Source organism: Sminthopsis crassicaudata, chromosome 1 (assembly GCF_048593235.1).
Source record: "Sminthopsis crassicaudata isolate SCR6 chromosome 1, ASM4859323v1, whole genome shotgun sequence".
Lineage (NCBI taxonomy): Eukaryota > Metazoa > Chordata > Mammalia > Dasyuromorphia > Dasyuridae > Sminthopsis > Sminthopsis crassicaudata.
Window position 1 is genome coordinate 232,815,371 of NC_133617.1, and position 14,691 is coordinate 232,830,061.

The 14,691-nt window shown below is 32.9% G+C and overlaps 1 protein-coding gene across 2 annotated transcripts in view; it reads right to left on the reverse strand.

Annotated features, from left to right (window-relative positions):
- Positions 1-14,691, reverse strand: part of ROCK1 (Rho associated coiled-coil containing protein kinase 1) — a 114,041-nt gene that overhangs the window by 38,563 nt on the left and 60,787 nt on the right. The window contains exons 12-16 of one of the 2 annotated variants that reach the window (XM_074276269.1): positions 13,076-13,161; positions 12,098-12,146; positions 1,929-2,064; positions 1,222-1,313; positions 850-1,096 (exon numbers count right to left, since the gene is read on the reverse strand). In XM_074276269.1, the coding sequence (XP_074132370.1) occupies positions 850-1,096; positions 1,222-1,313; positions 1,929-2,064; positions 12,098-12,146; positions 13,076-13,161 (610 nt within the window). Of the gene's footprint in view, positions 1-849; positions 1,097-1,221; positions 1,314-1,928; positions 2,065-12,097; positions 12,147-13,075; positions 13,165-14,691 lie in introns of both variants that reach the window. The other variant, XM_074276261.1, reaches the window with a different exon arrangement.

A 14,691-nucleotide genomic window follows, 5' to 3' on the forward strand; every position in this document is an offset into this window, starting at 1 on the left:
CTTAGTCAAACAAAGTCAGGTATATCTGAGGGTGTTTGTTTCCATTCCTAAAGTAACACACTTGTAGGCTTTATCTTCCTTTGTCCCTGTAAACTCACACAGAACTTCATTAATACCTTTAGTATAAACACCTTCCAAATATTAGCATTTTTGTACAAAGAGTATCCTTCAACATTCAGATTCTCTCTCTCTCTCTCTTTTTTTTTTTTGGCTGAGGCAACTGGGGTTAAGTGACTTGCCCAGGGTCATACAGCTAGGAGGTGATAAGTACTTAAAACCAGAAATGAACTCAGGTCTTCCTGACTTCAGGGCTGGTGCTCTATCCACTGCACCACCTAACTGCCCCTCAGGTTTTCATTCTTACAGATATAATGTAGGGCATAAAGTCATTCCCAGTCCTTATTCCCTAGGTGGGGAATATGCCTTAGTGATACACTATAGTTCCTGATTCTAATCTCATTGAGTGTAAGTCTTATTTGATTCTAAGAAATCACAAAATTTCTGATTTACAGTTTCCTCATCTGTAAAGAAATGAATTTTTCCAATTGTCTACCTTTTGGGTTTTATATATCCTAATAAGAATAAAAGGGTACTTATACTTCCTGTGCTTCAGGTAACTTTTAAAAATTTATTAAATTTTACTTTAAAAACTACTAAAAACTGCAATCTGCTTTGGTAGAGAGAATTACAATACCAACAATTCCTCCAAGCTGATAAAGGTCAAAGACTCTTTGTGAATTTAAAAAGTATAAACCAAATAAAGAATTGTTACTTTTTAAAGTAGTAAAACTGTACACTCTTTTGGTTTCACCAAATTACTTGAATTTATACTTTCCTTGAACATTTTACCTTGAAGATCTCCAATCATCTCTGATCCATGACTTCGGTCTCTTCTTTCAGCTTCTAATGCAGCCTGAAGCTGGTAATAATCCTTGTCCACTTGTGATTTGGTTGTCTCTAAAATTCTGTTTCGCTCTTGCAATTCTCTGTTTAGGGACTCTAACTGACTTACTGATTTGCTCAATTCTGTGTGGCTCTTTCTTAATCTTGCTGCTGTGTCTGATTCTGTCCTCAATAAGTCATTGGCTTCTTTTAGCTGTTAGAAAAAAGACAAATGGATCTTTGGCTAAAGTTCAATCAGAACCATAAAACTGTAATTAAAAGCACAAGACATCCTCTCCCCCCAAAAAAAGAATTTGATTGTTTAAAAAAAAGCCTTACTTGCTTCTGTAACTGTGCCATCTTCTCATTTGTAAGCTGCGAATTCTGACTAATTTTCTTCAGGTCATCCAATTGGTCTTTTAATGTAGAAACTAGAAAAAAAATAAATGAACATAATATTTTAAAATTTCTCTTAGAAATATAATATTAATTCTTTTTTTTTAGGTAAATTAGTACTTTTATTTTTTATTAAAGCTTTTGATTTTCAAAACATATACATGGATAATTTTCCAACATTAACCTTTGCAAAACCTTCTGTTCCAATTTAATAATGTTAATTCTTTAAAAAAGATAAGAAAATACTCCTAGATTACAAATTCATCCACATTATTATCTTCTATCAAGTCCTTAGGCCAAAGGATCTTCATTTCACAGTATAAAACTAAGAGCTAAATCCTACTTATGCTGCTACAGTATACATTTTATCATCTAAACATTTTTAACCATTAATAGTCACAAATCTTCCTAAACTTATATAGTTTTCTCAAATTTTAAAAATTAGAACAGAACTATATAAATTTTGTTAAATTTCTCAATGAGTACTTGTTAACTGCCTACAATGTGCTAAAGCACTCCTTGCTGAAAGAGCAGACTTTTTTTGTAAACAATTCATACTAGACATCTTTTGGAACCAGGACCTTATTACAAGGGATATCTTCATGTAAAACAGTCTCATGACAGAGAATTTCAACCACACTGCCACTTACCTTCGTTTTCAACATTCCGTCTCTTCTCATTCTCCTGTTCTATTTTTCTTTGGTACTCATTAACTCTGTGTTGCAGCAACATTTTCTCTTTCTCAATCTGAGACACTGTGGATTCTAAATTTTTTCTTTGATTTCCCTGAAATAGGAAGTATTAATAGATTTCTTACTTTAATGCTATTCTTACTTCAAAATGTTTCTGAAAATAGCCTTAGAAAATAAAATCTTTTAAGGATTATAAGACATTAAGAGGCCAAAGAGAAAAGTTTGATTTTGTTCATTTCTTTTTTACATATGAAAAAGAACTTTAGAATAAACAAAACTTTGTAACAATGAGATGCCTATTTTCCTCATAAAACAATCTCATAATAAGAAATAAAACCTGCTGGAAATACTGTCATTATAGAGGGAAAACTTAATTTTTTTTTGTATTTTTCTTGAATTTAAAAGAATATGGAAATATATAATAGTTAATATTATAGGTCTATAGAGAACACAAGATTAACATAAAAACATGAAAAATACATTGTCTTTTTCTGCTCACAAAGTGTCGTCTGGCACATTAAATTTAAAAGAAACATTATTCAAGACAATGATTCCAAATTTACTACATGAATAAAAAAGCAAATTAAACTAGTAACTTATTTCTCAAAATTTGTTACAAAATGAACTAAAAACTGCTAAATTTTAATTCATTGAGCATCTTAGGTGTCTTTACCAATTACTAAGAAGCAGACAAAAACTTGATAATTGGAACAGAAATCAAAATAAAAATAAAACTATATTATATTTTTACTATATTTATATTATATATTATATTTTTATGATATTTTCTGTATTCACTGCCTCATAACTCACATGCAAAAAACTTCAAAAGAAAAAAGAAAAATATTCAATATAATTTTTCTATCTCTTTATTTTATATAGATATATCTTTTATACATTTTTTAATCTCATCAGTTTTATGTTCTGAGCTATCCCTACTAGTAATCTGTTCTAAAGAATAATCTTATAATAAACTTCTGACATCTGAAAATGTACATGCATTGAGACATTCTACTTCTGTACATGTTTGCATATTTCTTGATGTTATTTTTATCAGACCAATTCCTTTCACAAACAGAACTTGAGGAACCTCAAGCAGTTTTGGAAAGCATAAAGAATGAAAGACTGACAGACAAGGTATTTGAGTAGCAGGAAGCTGTATATAACATGCTTCTCTCCCTCAATCTCCTGTACCTGACTCATCTCTTCTAAACAGACCTAGAAAGTACACCACACTGAAACCTGATGGGGAAAATCCAAGGGAGAAAAAAAATCATAATGAGTACTTTTTCCGATCAAAATTGGTACAGGGAAACAAAGATCTAAAGCACACTGGAGATAGGGTCTGGCCAGGAGCAGCAAAAGACCCAGGGAAAGGTTGCGTACTAGGACAAAAGAAAATCTCAGACTCATATCTAGATATTTCAATGAAAGCAAGTACCAATTGGTAGTTCTATTTTTCTGGGTCACAGATCCAGGAAGGTAGCATTTTGATTAGGCACAGTAGAAAGCACTATTGAATAGTAAGTACACTGAGAATGAACAAATTTAGAAGCAAACAGCAATTGTACAGAAAGAATCTATGTTCTAGCTTTTAAGCCAGTCTAGAAGCCTGCAGAAAGGCAGGAATCTCAGGCCAAAAAAAAGCTGACACTCTGTCAACTCTGAAGCAGCAGTTTTCCAGATGGCTGACAGAGATTGAGCCTAGTGACAGTCTAGTGTTGCTCAGATCCAAGTCCAAGCCAGGAATTTACAGAGTTCAGACCAAGAATGACAGCAATCTGTATCAGAACATTTAGAGAACAGTGACAGCTTTCAGGAATCTGCTCTGGCATGAACTGTCCCCACAGACCCTAGAACAACACACATCTTAATATCTCAAGAAAGCAATAGTAAGACCAGCTCTCCACATATTCCCCCCATGAATGCATGGACCTAATACCAAGTCCAAAGTCAGAAAACAGGCTGAAAGAATGATAGGGATGCTTGAGACACAAATCCAGGAAAAAAAAAAAAAAAAGAGTGAAAGCCTCAGGGGGAAAAAAAAAATTTAGCCTGGGCACAAATTTGATTACAATTCCTAAAGGAAATGAAGAGCTTAAAAAAAAAAAAGTTTTAAAATGTACCTTTTTTTTTTTTTTAAATCAATGAAATCGAACACTATAGGGAAAAAAAAAAAAAAAGGAAAAATAAATGAGAACCACAGAAGAATTACAAAGGGAATTAAAAACTTAGTATGAGAGGCACAAAATCTTGCCCAAATAAATTCTATGAACACTGTTGTTCAGTTATTTCAGTTGTGTCCAACTCTTCTTGACTCCATTGGATATTCTTGGCAGAGATAGTAGAGTGCTTTGCCATTTCCTTCTCCAGCTCACTTTATAGATGAGGAACTAAGGCAAACAGGGTAAAGTGACTTGCCTAGGGACACAAAGCCATGAAGTATATAAGGCTACATTTGAATTCTGAAAATGAGTCTTCCTGACTCTAAGCTAAGCATAGTACTCTCCACTGCATTACTTAGCTGCCACTGAAAATTAATGTGGACCAAACAAAAGCCAATGACTTCACAGGATGACAAGAATTATTAAAATAAAGCCGAAAGACTAAAAAATTTGAATGTGTCATATGACAAAAATAACTGACCTGGAAAACATATCCAACAAATTTTTTTTTAAAAAGAAAATTATCTATGCACATGTTTTGAAAACAAAAACTTAAAAAAAAAATCATTGGACTAGCTGAATATTGTTTAAAAAAAAAAAAAAAAAAAAAAAGGGAGGGGGAGGTAGCTAGGTGGTGCAATGGATAGAGCACCTGAAGTCAGGAGGACCAGAGTTCAAATCTGGCCTCAGACACTTAACACTTCTAAGCTGTATGACCCTGGGCAAGTCACTTAACCCCAGTTATCTCAGGGGGAAAAAAAAAAAAAAAAAAAAAAGGAACTCAAAGGAACATTACAGCCAAAACCCAGGTCAAAGAAGAAAATATCACAAGTACCCAGAAAAAAGGAATTCAATAGTCAAGGAAGAGTAGTTAGAATTATACGATTTAGCAATCAGCTCTCTGAAAAATGAAGGGCTTGGAAAATGTTATTTCACAAAACAAATGATATAGAACTTGAAATCAAAAACATTACCTCACTCAGCAAAAATAAGAAAAGTAAAACTTAAATCAAACAGAGAATCTGCAAGCATTCCTTAAGACCAGAGCTGTGTAGAAATTAGGAAAGATGGGATGACAGAGAGAGCATCTGACACTTGAACCTCATTTTCCTCTGGAAGTACTGATCTACGCACATTTTACACACACACAAACATGTTTAACATATACTGTCATCTAGGGGAGGGCATGGTGGGAAGAAAGAAAAAAAAACTCGGAATTCAAGGTTTTGCAAGGGTGAATGTTGAAAATTATCTGTGCATACGTTTTGAACATAAAAAGCTTTAATAAAATTTAAAAAAAAACTATAAATACCTTTCCTTAGGATTAACTTCTCCTTAACTTCTTTGTAAGTCTTCCCCTCATCCCCGACTCCTTTTCCAATATCAAATGCAAAGAGTATTGATTATTCTGTGGTCTAGCTGGTTGAAATAACTTATCATTGCTTCACGTACCACATCTTAAATCAGGGGTTCTCAAACTACGGCCCATGGGCCAGATGCGGCCCACTGGGTTATGGCAAATGGGCTGAATGGCAGAGACAGAGTGTGAGTTTTTGTTTTTACTATAGTCTGGCCCTCCAACAGTCTGAGGGACAGTGAACTGGCCCCCTATTTAAAAAGTTTGAGGACCACTGTCTTAAATCATGGAGATAAGTAGGATAAATGCACTACTATTAAAATTCTTAAAGATATTTAATTATTATTTTTTCCTGAACAAGCCTATTAAATAAACAATATTGTTCCTCTCCATCAAATCCTACTATCTCAGAATTTCTACATCATGATTTTATTCTTTGCATCCTCTTATTTTTGTTGTTTCTAAAAATAAAAAAAATTTTTTTATTAAAACTTTATATTTTCAAAAACACATGCATGGATAATTTTCAACTTTTAAACCTTGTGTTCCACCTTCCCCTTTCCCCCACCTCCTCTCCTAGATGGCAAGTAATTCAATATATGTTAAACATGGTAAAATATATATGTTCAATACAACATGCATACATATTTATACAATTATCTTGCTGCACAAGAAAAATCAAATCGAAGGGGAAAAGAATGAGAAAAAAATAAAATGCAAGCAAACCAGAACAAAGAGTGAAAATGCTATGTTGTGATCCACACTCAGTTCCCATAGTCCTCTCTTTGGCTATAGATGGCTCCCTTCATCACAAAATTACTGGAACTGGCCTCAATCATCTCATTGTTGAAAAGAGTCACAGTCCACCAAAATTGATCATTGTATTATCTTGGTGCCCTGTACAATGATCTCTTGGTTCTGCTCATTTCACTTAGCATCAATTAATTTTAAGTCTCTCCAGGCCTCTCTGAAGTCATCGAAAATATTTTATAACTTCTTTTGTTCTAAAGATTTTTGTTCAACTTAATATTAAGAGGCAATAGGAAGGCCCTATGATACATGTCTTTTTGCAGTAACAGTTGGACAGGTATGCAGAATGAATTATCTCACTGACTTTATGTGTCAGGTCCTAGGAAAGAAGTCATAATTTCTTTCCCACTCCAATTTTTTAAGAAGAGATTCTCTTATTCTTATTCCCTTATTCTGAATAATCAGGAAAAGTTCTTTGATTCTAATCTTTATCAGAAAAAAACTGATGTTTCTGAAAGTGTTAATCCAACTCTCTTGAGGCCTAGTAAGGACAGGAAAACAGCTACCAAATTGTGGAATAAAAGTCAACAAGAAGCAGCCTACAATAAAAGACTTTTTTTCTTCTGTGAAAAATGACAGTTGGCCTTTAGAAATAGAAATGTATTTCACTCTTATATTTGACAGTTATGCCACAAGAACTAAAAATCTGATACATGACAGACATAACTTTTATTCAGCATTATAAAAATATTATTATTAGAAAGCTCAGATTTCCATGGAATAAAAACGCTGGAAAAAAGGCAGCTTGGTGTAGTGAACAAGGAAATGGCTTAGCCTAGAATGAAGAAGACTTGGTTCAAAATCGCTGCTCAGACATATTAAGATATGTGACTTGAGGCAAGAAATAGAAACCTCCGCACAACTCTTAATTTTAAGATTCACTGCTCTGCATTGGAAGATGAAGCTTCCAATAGATATCAAATAATGGATATAGATTTTGCCAATAGGTGATGAAGGATGAATTACATTGGCGTTAGTGTGAATGGAAGGGAGAGGAAAGAAATGAGAGATTTTTGAAGTAGAATGAATAAATGATATAATATGTAGAGTGAGAAAGAATGAAAATGAATAGCTGACATTTCAAACATAGGTGACCAAAAAGATGATGGCATAAGGGAAGGTTGAAAGGGAATTATGGACATGTTAAGTCTAAGAGATTTATGGCACATGCAATTTAAAATACCTATCAGGCCAACAGATGCTAACAGAAAAACCTTACAACACTGGAATTGATATGAGAATGAAGTCAAAATAGATAAATGTTTTAAAAGAGAAACAAATACAAAAAACCCCATTATGCACAGCCACTAATGGTAGCTAGATAGTACAGTGGATAGTGCGTCAAACCGTAGTCAAGAAGACCTGAGTTCAAATTTGTCTTCAGACACTACCTAGAATCCCAGATGAGCCACTTAACTGTTTGCCTCAGTTTTCTCTATTTTTGCCAAGAAAACTCAAATGGGGTCATGAAAAATTGGACATGGGGGCAGGTAGATGGCGCAGTGGATAGAGCACCAGCCCTGAATTCAGGAGGACCCGAGTTCAAATCTTGTCTCAGACACTTAACACTTCCTAGCTGTGTGACCCTGGGCAAGTCACTTAACCCCAGCCTCAAGGGGAAAAAAAAAAGAAAAATTGGACATGAATAAAATAACATAAAAATTGCTTTTTGTGTGTGTGTTTCTTAAAGGCAGTCTATTAGAATGTTTAATTACAAATTGAAAAACTGTAGGCTTAGTTGTATTGACTTATAAATTTATAACAAGTGGCAATTAACACTACTTTTTCCTGCAACCCAATTATTTTAGCTGCATGTCCACAGTGAACCTAAATAATAATAAAAACTTTCCCATTTAAAAATACTTAAACTCATATTTATGGTATTATTTTCTTCCTATCTTACTCCTCTTTTGCATTTCCTAGATTAAAGTCTGCTCTACCATACCTACCATATACTTTTCACTACTATTACCATTACTATTGAGAGGGAGCAGGAAATGGTAGATTTAAGTTTCAGATTCAAACTGGTTAGAATACTAACTCAAATATTTGGTACCTGTGACATGCAAATTAAGTAACCATTCAGAACCTCAGTTTCTTCACCTATAAAATGTAACATGTATACTACATAACTCACAGGTTTATCTATAATAAAGTGCTCTGCAAATATTAAAATGCTCTAGAAACAAGTTATTAATATTTTGATTGCTACTCTGATGGTTATTTGATCTTAACATCTCCAAACTCGGAAAACATAGTGTACTCATTCCTTCATATTCTGCTCCTTCACAGAAAGTCTTACCATATATATGGGGGAATCTTCCTCTAGATTTTCTGATACTGCATATAGATACAGAAGAAGTAGAGTCAGTTATCCTATTAGTTATCCCTTGATCTCACTACAAAAACAGCTTCTCTCTTTTTCTAGTAATACAGCTCTACTGAGGTATCCTTTATATCACTTTTCTTAGGTGATTTTTTTACTGTTAAGATATTATGCTTCCAATTTGAAACTATGCTCAAAGGGCTATCGAACTATGCATACCCTTTGATCCCATAGTATCTTCACTTGATCTGGATCCCAGAAAAATCATTAAAAAAGGGAAAGGACCCACATGTGCAAAAATGTTTATAGTAGCTCTTTTTTTTTTTAGCGGCAAGGAACTGGAAACTGAATGGATGCCCATAAATTGGAGAATGGCTGAATAAGTTATAGTATGTGAATGTAAGAGAATATCATTGTTCTATAAAAAATAATAAGCAGGCTGATTTCCATAAAGCCTGGAAAGACTTACATGAACTGGGTTATTAGGAGGATTCTGGGAAGATGGTGGAATGAGTCAGTAAATTTCAAGTTCTTTATATTTCTCCCACAAACAGAACACATTTGAAACTTAGGGCCAACATAGACTGGTGAAAAACCAAGAAGACTTGGGGTAGAAAGAGGGTCCGACTGATACAACCCAAAAAGATTCAAAGAAAGACACCAGGTCAGGAATACTATGAAGGGCTAACATCTTCAGGATAGATCCACAGAAATAGTAAGTAGAGATCCCTGGAGCAAACTGGACTATGTGTATGAAGTTGCTGGTCTGAGTCCAGGAAAACTGAGTGAACCCCAGCTGATTAGCAATGCCAGGCCCAGCTGTGCTGCAGGGATATAGCTTTTGGTGAGAAGGAGCCAGAACATCTAGTGAATGCAGAAATGGGGCAGGGATGCTGCTGCTTGTGGGCACTTGCAGGAGGGTGAAGCTCTTGGTTTACAATTTCAGGTCAGAGGCGAGAGCTGAAGCTAGAGGCACCATCCCCATCCCCCACAAACAATTACTTCACATTGAAAAGAAAAAAAGAACTGGTAAAGATAAAGGAATGTCACCACAGAAACATATTATGGGAACATAACATTCATATATCACAACTTATTCAGCCACGTTCCAATTGATGGGAATCCAATCAATTTCCAGTTTCTGGCCACTACAAAAAGAGCTACCACAAACATTTTTTACATATGTGGGTCCCTTTCCCTTCTTTAAGATCTCTTTGGGATACAAGCCCAGTAGAAATACTGCTGGGTCAAAGGGTATGCACATTTTAATAACTTTTTGGGTATAGTTCCAAATTGCTCTCCAGAATGATTGGATTCTTTCACAATTCAACCAACAATGCATCAGTTTCCCTGTTTTCCCACATCCCCTCCAACATTTATCATTATTTGTTCCTGTCATCTTAGCCAATCTGACAGGTGTGTAGTGGTATCTTAGAATTGTCTTAATTTGCACCAAAAGAGATTTTAAAAAAATAAAAATAAAAAAAGGAAATTTCCCTATATGTCCAAAAATGTAGTAGCTTTTTTCTGATGTTTCTGAACAAACGGTAGTATGTTATGATGGAATGCTACTGTGATGTAAGAAAGATCAAAATGCTTTCAGAAAAACCTGGAAAGACTTTCATGAGCTCATACAAATTGAAATGTACTGTGGACAAAGGAATAGCAACTTTAAGATAATCAGCTATGAATGACTTTATTATTCTCTGCAATATAATGATCCAAGTCCTTATTTCTGAAGGACTTATGACGAAAAATGCTATCCATACACAGAGAAAGAATTATATCTGAACACAGATCAAAGCACACGTTTTAAAAATTCTTTTTCTTGAGGTTTTTTTTTCTTTTCTTTTTTTTGGGGGTGGGGTGGGAGAGAGAGGAATCTGTTTCTTTTTCCCCCCACAATTTGATTTTTATTAAACTGTTTTGCATAATTTCACACGTGCTTTTTCAATGGGGATTGAGAAAAGAGGGAAGGAGGAAAGGAGAGACTCTGGAACTCAAGTTTTTTTTTTTTTCTTTTTTCTTTTTTTAGGCTGGGGTTAAGTGACTTGCCCAGGGTCACACAGCTAGGAAGTGTTAAGTGTCTGAGACTGGATTTGGAACTCAAGTTTTAAAAACAAATATTAAAAAATTATTTTACATGCAAATGGGAAAAAATAGAACTAATAAGTAATGGGGAAAAAAAGAATAAACTGAACAAATAATTTTCACTAAATAATCAATTCCAATATCACATAAAAAAAAATAATCCCCCAAATTGGAAAAGATGAGGTGCTACTAAATTTTTACCATGACACAAACATGGTCTTGACAATCAAATCAGATTTGACAGTCAAACAAAGAAAATCAAAACACAACTTCCTCAAATCATGAAGACAGAAAAATTCTAATAAAATATTAACAAAGAGTATATAGCAAAAAGATCTAATGGAATAATCAGATTACTTTCACTGCAGGAATAGTCTAATTTATAAAAACAAAAAATTTTTAAATGGAATAATAGCTTTAGTAAAGTTATAGAATACAAAATAAATCCACAAAAATCAATAGCATTTCCATTAATCATCAACCAAATTCAGTGGGCAGAAAATGAAAATGATGTTCATACAATATCTGGTCTCCCTACCCTTCTTATGTGTTTATATGCTATTTTTGCATATCTCAACTATGAGATTTGTTAAGTTCTATTCCCTTCTTCCTAATTTCTTTCCAGTTTAGCCAATTTCCCTATTTCTTCTCTTATGACCATCAAAAGAGAATGAAACTATCCTTAATATTTGTTTGTCCTATTTTAATTCCATTTTAGAACATTAAGATTCCAAGTGTATTTCTTTTCTTCCCATTAGAATGAAAGTATTTTATTACTGTTTAAACCCTTCCAAATACATTCATTTTGGAGTATTTAATAAACATTTCCTTCAAAAGTTTTAATTATTAAATTTTAGTTTATTTTCATTTCTAAATTCTCTCTCCTCCCACTAAATCTGTAATTTTGATTTTTTCCTCAATTGTAGCCATGTTTACCTATTCAGCTGAAATATATACATAATGCTGAAATTTCAAAGTATTCTAAAAATGAAAGCATACAACACAATGACCAAACAGAATTCTATTGTACCAATAACAGAAAATGTGAACTCATCTTCTGACAAAAGTTAGTCTATATGTAGAACAAGAAATGCATTTTTGGACATGGCTAATGGAAGAATTTATTTATTTCCTTGACTTTGTGACAAATTTGTTATGAGGTTTATTTTTTTCCAGAAGAGAAGAAAAAAAAAAAATTTTTTTTGGGGGGGGGAAGAAATGAAGTAGTCAGGGAACTAAAATGACACTAAATATTCACTTCAAACTTCATCATAAGCCACCTTTCTATTTAGCATTTCAATATGAGGCTTTAGCTTAAATGTTGCTAAAGATACCAAAGCAAATTTTCACATTTAAAAATTAGTATACTAAAACTTACCTCTTCATCCAATTCTTTCATTATCTTGTCTAGTTTTATGTTTGAGGTTCTATAAAACACAATTAAGTACAATGAAAATACAATCCCTTCTTCATTATTTGGAAACTCATTATCAACATCTCTGTTTACTCTTGGAATTTACATTTTGGCTATTTCATTGATCATTATCACTTTGATTAAAGATTAGGCAAGGGAAAAACAAATGATAAATTTCAATACTGCCAAGATTGAGGTTTTAGGACTACTTTTGCATTTTACATTAACAATAAGATCCTGTTCTGCAAAAACATGGATCTTATTTTAATCTATGGTTATTTCACTCAAGAAACATTTATAGGTCTTTGAGTCTCTGACTATTTAGTGTTGTTTTTTTTTTTAAATGCTAAAATTTTCTGTCTTCTTAAGTATGAATGCTTTCCTTTATACTATTTACATTATACTATTTATAATAACTTAATTATAAAGAAAAGCATTAATTCCATTGAAAATCACAATAGAGAAAAAGGGTGTTTTAACAGCACAGCTACATGAGGAATTATATTTAAACCCAATTTTAAATTGATATTGTTTATTTTTACAAAAACAACCATTTCTTTAAATTTGCTCCTTCAGTCTCCCAACCAACACTAAACAGTCAATTAAAACACTGTATTAAATGTCATGTATATCATGCAATGTAGTTCATGTAGATCATTTTAAAAGATTATGCTAAGGAAAAGAAACAATATTTCAAATCTTTGGGAGAATATATCTATCATTAATTCCAAAATAGATAAATATTAATTTCTACTTCTTATATAGACATTTTCAGAGAATATATTCACAGTAGCAACATTTTAATATTCATTTCATAACTTTAAATTGATTATAAATATTTGATGATCCCTAATGTATTTAAGGAGCACAGACAGACTTTGAAATAAGCATCTTGTATATAATTTGAAGTCTGTAAGATACGTTATTCAAGTTCAGTCTCACCTGCACTTCTGCTCCATTTCATCTTTTAGCTGTATTTCATTATGCAGTTGTTCTTCCAGCTTATAGATTGTATTTTGCAAACTTTCCTGCTTTAAAAAAATAACATAACATTCATTTTTTTTTAAACCAAAAAATCCCCAGTATTCTAGGAACAATGAACCAAATTTGTAAAAGTAAATACTATGTGGAGGTTCATTTTTACATTACGTTTTTCCTGCCTCTTATTTTGCTTGTTACTTATTAAATTTCACTGTTTGTAGTTCTGCTGGAGGGTTATTGAAACAGAAAAACTGAAATTCAAATAAAATTCCCAACTTTATAAAAATAATTTGTGAAGGAGTAGTTGGAATTAAAAGCACAGTGAAACTAATAAACGAGTGAAACCTTAAACTCCAGTGAGTTTATTTAAAAATCTGATATTTAAGTAAATGTAGTTATTATATGTATTTTGTGACTTGTAGTGAAATATACATTTATTATGTAAAAAGACCAGATTAACCTAAATTGGGAACCAAATTTGTTCCTGTCTGCAAGAAGAAAAAATGAGCACATGTTCATTCACCAAGATTATTATCCCATTACAAAGGTAGTTAGAAAAGCTAAAGATTATGGGTATAAGCAATTATATCAACAATATGTAATAAGTTCCAGAGGAATTCGTTTGGTTTTATGATGTTTACTCTTAATCACCTTTAACAAAGCTCTGTCAAAATGCTTTGAATCTAGATACTAGATAAAGGGCTGTTAAGCCCAATATCCAATGGTGCACTTTATTTCAAGAAAAGATTCTGGTAACTTTATTTCAACGTAATTAACTTCCTTTGTAATCCTAATGTATATTTTATGCAATGAAATAATCTTAAAAACTCTAAGAAGGAATCCATAAGGCTTCACCAGACTTCCAAAGGAGTTCATAATTCTAAAAAAATTAAGAACCTCTATAGCTTTCAATGAATGTAAGGAAAAAATTGCCAAGGAACACTTATACTCACTGATAGTATAGAATGGTATTCAAATAAACCTACAGAAAATTTCAATTAAGGAACACTTTACAAGGGTGTGTGTGTGTATATGTGTTTTACAAAGGTGCTTCCTGGGCCACATATTGGCAAGAAGCTCAGGCAGTCCCTTTTTTTCTTCAATCTCCACTTATACTACAGGACCCAAAGAGTAGAGCCCAAGTGGGAAGCAAGTGGGCTGACAACAAAAAAACTAAAGATCTCCTTTGGTAGGTAATATTGTATCCATTATGTAATGGCACAATCTTCCTTTCAGTTACTGTAAGAAAAATATGCACAAACAGGAAGTATAAAATAAAATTCTCTAAAGACTTGAGAAAATACATTTCTCTCCTTTGTCTGCAGAGGGACAGAAGTGTGGGGATAAAATACTGCCTATGCTATATCAATGATGGTGTTTTGATGAAATTTTTTGGGGGGGCTACGAAGCATGGCTCACTGGGGAGGAGAAGGAGAAGGAATATATGTTGGTTGAAATGACTGCAATGTAAAGACAAGTATCAATAAAACATTTAAAATTACTCTTTAGGTTTAGGGAAGATTACACTGAAAAATACTAGACAGTTTGGCAATCTGGTATCCAGAATTGGTCAAGCT